General features: G+C 44.0%; 1 protein-coding gene across 1 annotated transcript in view; it reads right to left on the bottom strand.

The window, feature by feature from the left end:
- Positions 1–7,500, bottom strand: part of cemip (cell migration inducing hyaluronidase 1) — a 98,653-nt gene that overhangs the window by 52,360 nt on the left and 38,793 nt on the right. Inside the window, 5 exon segments of the mRNA XM_030376765.1 lie at positions 2,796–2,957; positions 2,959–2,977; positions 5,555–5,794; positions 6,328–6,375; positions 6,377–6,464. Coding sequence (XP_030232625.1) covers positions 2,796–2,957; positions 2,959–2,977; positions 5,555–5,794; positions 6,328–6,375; positions 6,377–6,464 — 557 coding nt within the window.

The following is a 7,500-nucleotide window of genomic DNA, read 5'->3' as shown; positions in this document are numbered from 1 at the left end:
GGCTGCAAGGAGAGGAGGGGCTCATTTGACGTGGCGGTATAAAAGTTTAAATACCGTATTTTACATCGAGTTTCATCGAGTACCTGCTACAATGAGGCATAGTTTTGACCATTTTGTTGAACTTTGGAGCCACCAACTCTCCATGCAGAATGAGATAAGCACTGAACTGTGAAAGTCTTGGCCTAAGTTTCTGTGTTTTTCAGGTAATGATGTAGACTGTGTCTTTGTTTGTTATTGTTTCTATGGCCAACCTTGGGGTCAAAATCATGGGTCATGGGTCTCTAAAGTTGGGAACCACTGGTCCTAGTGTATATCCAGTGTCAGAGAGGACAAGAGAGGTCGTGATGCCGCTGTTTTGTGAGATGGTGTGGAAAGGAGGGAGCCATACCACGGCCCTCATGCTCAGAAGGTTCACAAGGTGAAACCATTTTGTCTTGAGATTTGATGGTTGTCAGGGGACAAAATGCACTCCAATCGAAAAGACAAAAACCTGAACTGAGGGTTCAAAAAGTCGTCCGAAGTTCAAGCTCCATCTGCGCGCCAGGCAAACTTTCACAAACACTCTGGGACCTTGAGTTGGGGAGCATGTCCCCGTACCTATCTGTCTCCATCTCTAGCCCTCTCACAGATATCAAACTATAACAACAACAGCAACAAGAATGCATTGTTCGCCCTACCACCAGCAAAACACAAGCTGCTGTCAGAAATTATTGCTTATTATTCAAAATGGCTCCCCAGACACACAGAGCGGGAATACGGTGTTCAGCTCATCGATGGTTTGCCTGTCCATTTCCCAAACTCGTCCTCTTTCTGCACCATTAAACTGTCTGTTGAAATGGAATACATGGTTGATTATTTATTGAGTTATTTAAAAGAGGGAGTTTTCCCAGCTATCTTCACTGTATGCTCATACAGTGTTTATCTCCTCTTCTGGCTCTGTAGCGGCAGAGGGAATTTCGCAGTGTGCTGTCTTGAATTAGTTTCATGACACTGAATGCGATACCGCAGTCACCAAAAAACATCCCTTGAATTTCTAGAATCGGTTCACACAGAGGAGCAATGCAAACACATGGAGCACACACACTGATACATGTACATACACACATGTATGCACACGCCACACACACACACACATACATCATACCATCACACACACACAATCAGAAACACACAACGCTCAAACAGACACTAAACACAAACACAAACACTCTAACACTCACAATCACCGTCACACAAAGGCACACACACAGACACACACACACACACATATATGGCACGAAAACATTCTCACACTCACACACAACGCACACACAGACACAACACACACACACACACATAAGAAAACAAAGGTCTCAAGTGCCAAAATGTACAGTACATTACATTCCACTGATAAGCTCTAACAAGAACACAGTTGAGTCTTGTCAGAAGAATTTGTCTGTGTGTGTGGTGTGTGTGTGTGTGTGTGTGTGTGTGTGTGTGTGTGTGTGTGTGTGTGTGGCGTGCGCGTGCGTGCGTGCGGTGTGTTCGTGCGTGCGTGCGGCATGCGGTATGCGTGTGTGTGTGTATGCGTATGTGATTCTGCATCGGGTACAACTAATTGACTCTCAACTTCCAGACCGGCAAGTCAGAACTTCGGGGCCGGTCTAGCAGGGCTCTTATCACTGAGCGCTGCGGGTTCAGTCGTCCTCCTCCAGCATTCCTCACATACTAATATATAGAGAGTGACGGGACTGTTTCTCTTCTGTCTGTTTCCTGCATTTCTTCCCTTTCTGCACTTCTGCACGGGGAGAGATAGCAGAAACACTTAGTGGCACACAGCGTAGGATTAGCTACTCTGAAGCTCGCTCTCCCTCTCTCTCTCGCTTGCTCTCTGCCTCCCTTTATCACTCGCCCTTCTCTCTCCCTCCTTCCTCGCTCTTGCTTTCTCTCTTCATCTTTCTCTCGCTGCAAATCAATGTGGACAGATTTTGACAGTAGAGAGGCGAGTGGCTATATGCGTGTGTGTGTGTGTGTGTGTGTGTGTGTGTGTGTGTGTGTGTGTGTGTGTGTGTGTGTGTGTGTGTGTGTGTGTGTGTGTGTGTGTGTCTGTGTCTGTGTCTGTGTCTGTGTCTGTGTGTGTGTGACACAGAGAGAGAGAGAGAGAGAGAGAGAGAGAGATAGAGAGAGAGAGAGAGGTGATTCGGCGGAAGACAAAACGACGTCTGATAGACTGAAAGGTAAAAGCAATGAGAAAAAAACACGCAAGCTTCAGACAGAAAGCAAAGGAAAGATACAAAAAAAGAGTGAAAAGAAAAATAAAGGGAGACAAAGAAAAAGAGTAAGAGATAGAGAGAGAGAGAAATGAAACGTGTGTGTCTTGATCATTCTATATATCAACACCGAGCCACAGGCAACACTATATTCGCTGTGCTGTGCTAGCTCCACTGGACTGGGGACAGTCACTGAGGCAAGGAGAGAGCACAGCTCATCTGAAACATGCTGTGTGCCTTGGCAAATGCACACCGCCACCAGGATTAACCACATTTCATCCTTATGGATTTACTCAGACTTTCAGGGGGAAAAATTGGTGTCCTACATGAAGAGACCGGAGCTAAAAGGAAACCGATTTCAAGTGGAGGATCTTATAGACGAGTCATGGAATAAATGCCCATGACTACTAACTTCAAACAGCTGAAGTCCACCCGGCCCACCTCCTTCACAGTGACAGCGGTCTCCTCACATCAGAACCCTGAGCTTAGCGACGATAATCACGTCCGACTCTTCAGGGACTGCGACGGCGGTGACGTGGGCCTTACCGAAAGCCCAGGCGCGGGGGCGTGCTGGCTGCCCAGCTTGCTGAGGCTCTTCTTGGCCATGTCTTCCAGGTTGTTGGAGCCCTCGTCGTTGACCACCATAGCCAGGAGCAGGCCTGGCTCGACCGCCTCCACGTACTGGGCCAGACGCCGGCTCTCGTCCTTTACTGCGGTACGTGTCGAACCTGGAGGGCACGGAGGAAAAAAGACGTCAGTCAGGTCTCGATGGTAAAATCGTTTTGAGGGTAAATAAAACAAGCCGTGCTCGATATGTCAACGGTCTAGGAAAGGGAATTTTTGTTGAAAAATCGTTATAGTTGAGCGTCTTCGATGGATTTGTATGCCAATCATTGTGTTAGTATGAATCTCTGTTTCCACCTCACTAAACTATTCTCGTTCTATAGTGTCCAATGAAAGCAATGCACCAAATCAGTACTGAGTACGTTATTGTGTTACTGAAATGGCGGTCCCTGGGTTCATTGCTAATGGCCACCATGAAGCAAGGCATGATTCAAAGTTGCACTCATAGACTGATTCGGAATCAATGTAACCAAAGTATTCCAGGACAACAACAAGCTTTTGTTTGCACTGATATAAACCGCCAAACCCAAAGTGAATACACAATAACAAACCTATTCACACACTTTGGATAGAATTGAAAACATATTTTGTTTATGCATCTCGAAACCAGTAACCGCAATCTAATTGTTCCCAAAACAATGCCTGTAATAGACACCGCCTGGAAACTCAATGAGCTTTAAAACCCCCATACGAAATCTGTTTTTTAATAGCTGTCACCTCATCGTTGAGACAGACATATTGTTGATGAGTTTGGCAGAGATGGGACTGAGCATTAAAAAAATGCAAATGAAAAAGTAACAAAGGGATCCAAACACAAGTGGTAAAGGGGACCGATTGGGGAACCTTTTTAATGATGACAGCTATCTAACCTTCTAGACAATCATTCTGAGATGTATAGTCAACCAAAGTGGCTCAATCCATCGTCTGGAAAGTGATATCCAGCCCTAAATGTGCTATCCACCTTTTCCAATGGGTTTTTCACTTCTAACAATTCTCTCCATGTTGTTTGGTCTTTTGGGAGATTGTACAGCGATGTCTGATGTCTTTTTTTTTTTCTGATATCTTTCCACTGCCCCCCCCCCCCCCCCCATCTTGACATCTTGAAATGGCTCCACCAGAAGAGGTCTGCATCATTTTAAAGACCAGAAAGTGCTTGGCTGAAGAGAACCATTAGGCACGTGTCACTATTGGCTGCAAACTGTTCTCGCTACTGACTTTGCGTTACACGACTGCGTTGCAGGTTTTCCGATGTACCGTTCTGCATCGAACTCCTTAAGCATGCTTAGGGCAGGGGAATCGGATCGTACAATAGGATCCCATTTAAGAGCAACCCTACATGATGACACAATGCGGGAGACGATGAAACCTTGAACTACGTCGATTCTCTTGACGGCTGACGAACAAATGTGGACGGATGGTAAATGAACAGCGCGCCTTTGAATGTTAACTCACACGCACACTCTTTCCTTTCCCCCCCGAGTTGTTGAAATCCTGTGTTGAACAACAACGTCTGGTTTAATAAGGAAAGCCATAATCCCTCGCTCAGTGCGTACAACAATATTCAAAACATTTATGGTGGAAATCTAACTCTATGAATATCATTATGTTGCAAACAGAAGAGAGATTGCTGACATTTGAGTTCTTCTAGTACTTCTGCGAGTTTCCTACAACTTTGATTCCTTTACTCCTAGGCATTCTGAAAGGACCATCTATAACATTGTTATCAAGGTTTGTTGTCATGGGGGTTTTTCCAAAAGTTTCCTCCTTCTGCTTCTTCTTCTTCTACTTCTTCTTCTACATTGTAAAGGCTACTTTGATGGGGAATGTGAATCATTCAGACTGTGTCTACTGTGATTGGGTATTGATCCAACAAATATTTACCTTTCATCCATAGGCATCAATCTGTTTGAGAAAAAGGTTGTGATTATGCCTTCTTTTGGGTTTGTGATGGACCGTAACAAGGTTTAGGGGAAGTTAACTGCACGGCAGGCTAAAAATGGGGGAATCAAAACTGTCAACACAACGAAGACAAAAATACAGGATAGTCCAGCAGTGAGGTGCGTTTGTCTCCCGGCCGGAAGGTTCCGGATTCCAACCCCAATGTCCTCTGTCTCATCCTTGAGAAAGGTGCCTTGTAATCCTGCTCACGGATCACTATGTCGCTCTGTATTAAAGTGTCGGCTAAATGCTACAATACCTAATGCTCAATGCAAACGAGTAAAATATGGAAGGGACAGTCTGGTGGTTGGGGAAGTTGGGCTGCCAGCCGAAAGGTTCTTGGTTCGAAGTCCTCAGTCTACCTGTAGTTATCTCTGAATACAATTATATTTATTAAGATTTCGTACTGTGTTCTATTTATTCTTTTTATTTATTTATTTATTTAAAAAAAGCACTGAACAAGATCTGCACCTTAATTTCGTTGTGTAGATACACTGTATTTAACCCAATGACAAATAAAGATTATATTCTATTCTAGTTATCTCTGAATACAATTCCTGCTCATTAAGGCCATTTCTTTTTAATCGTACCCTAAACTACTATTAATAGTAAACAGGATGAATAAACAGCTCGCACCGCCTTCCTTAGTTGCTCTAGTCGTGGCTAAATACATTTCTTCACCAGCACAATAAAACATAACCGAGAGACGCGCAACATTGTGTCCGTCGAGTTGTGCGTCGTACCGGTCGTTGCGGAGCACCTCCCCGGTCTTGGGGTCGATGACGTGGACGATGATGCCTCGGTTTCCCCAGCCCCTCTGGAACAAGTAGCTGTTCTGGTTGCTCTCCCCCGGGACCAGGGTCTTGTTGAGGAAGGTCCAGGAGAGCTTCTTCTGGCCGTGGATCTCCAGCGTGCCCCCCGTGCCCACGCCCACGTACTTGCGGCCAAAGTAGTTGTGCTCTGCGTCGTCTTTGTCGTCAGACCTAGGGTTATTGTGGAAACGATTTTATTGTAAGTGTTCGTTATGAGAATGTTTAAATTTGCATTGAAGGGTTAGGGTTAATTATTGGTAACCTGCATGTTTGTAACCTTAATAAAATGGAAGACACCTGGTTATTGAAATAGTTATGATGAAATTAATAGTTTGCCTGTGTTCTTCATTGTTATAATGTTAGGAGGCTCATACATACAAATAGCTTTATTCCCAAACTTGAGCTTAAGCTTGTGTTGAACTGGTGGTTAATATTATCCCAAAAGTATATCACTAGCTAGCTAGCCATCCTTACATGACTCCAATTGATCACCATCCAATGATCAGAACCAACCAATACTTGACATCAACCAAAAATGTTATCCCGTTTTTTTTTGTGAAAAAATAAACTTCAGCCTGAGCATTATGCAAACCAAGCTGTCCTTAAACCCATGGTCCAGTTCTTAACCACCACCTAACAATTTACTGTTATGCCCTGTAGACAGTCAAAACCCAGGGTCTCCCTGACTGCTTGTGTGATAGTACCTTCCGAACAGTGAGATGGTGAAGTTGCCCGTGTAAGGCATGCTGGACTCCCACGTGCATCTCTCCCTTGTTCCCAATGAGGATGTGTTTGGTGCGCAGCAATATAGGCCTGCTGGTGTCGGCAATAACCAGTTTCCCTGCAGGGGGGGAGACAGTTGGGTAGGACAGGGTGGTGGGGGGTGGGGGGTAATAAAGGGGAGGGAGACGGGGGGGGGGGGGGGGGGGGGAGAGAGATGGGAGATTACCAGAGAGACAGCGAGAGACAGAGCTTAGCACGGGAAAGAAAAGACATCTGAGAGTTCGAAATAATCTGAAAGCCGGAACCCACGCGCACGCATGCACGCACGCACGCACACGCGCTTACCACACGCATACACGTATGCGCTCACACTCGCACAAAGGTGGTTTAAGAGAGAGAGAGATGGCACTTTTAGATATTTTTTTTATTAAACAATTTATATCGATGCCTTCTGTTAATTGAAAACTATGAAAGAGATGGATGATAAGAGCATGGCTTTAATAAAAGAAGGTAGTTTGGTTCTGTATTTGAACAGAGTGATATTATTAACTGTATTGAGACTATTTAAATACAAACGTAACTGGATGTTCCTTGTTATGAGCAGTAAAATGAATTAAAAAAAAGATTTTTAAAGCAATACTCTTTTCAATAATTCATTAGTGCTCTCAAATTCACATTGTGTATGCTCAAATTAAGAATAAGTGATGTGGAATGACTCATTTCTACCATCAAAACTCTAATTTATCGCCCTATGAATTAGTGAATTAGCAGGCACTTCTCTTACTGCTGAATACTTTACAGGCTGAAGCCAAAACATTTTGATTTATGCACAGAAGACTGGTGGTTTATGTGTGAATGTGTTAGTTTTCAGATTTTGGGGTGTTGTTGATTGTGTTCATACTGATTCACCCTCAATTTATATGAATACTTCAAACTATCCATTTGGAAATGCTTTTAAATAAAGTGGATGAAATAGACCATGAATAGCACACTGTTTATGTTAGTCCCACGGACAGATTTCCAATTAACTACAAATATGACACCAGAACAAAGTACAATCAGAAATTAACAATAACGTTGTCAAGGATGTTGAATGTAAAAAGTACGGACACTTTAATTGAAGTGTGCGAGGCAGAACAACAACAGCAGGGCGT

The sequence above is a fragment of the Gadus morhua genome, chromosome 14, assembly GCF_902167405.1.
Source record: "Gadus morhua chromosome 14, gadMor3.0, whole genome shotgun sequence".
NCBI classification, from domain to species: Eukaryota; Metazoa; Chordata; class Actinopteri; order Gadiformes; family Gadidae; genus Gadus; species Gadus morhua.
The sequence above is the reverse complement of the archived record's forward strand: the minus strand, read 5'-3'. Positions and strand labels throughout refer to the sequence as shown.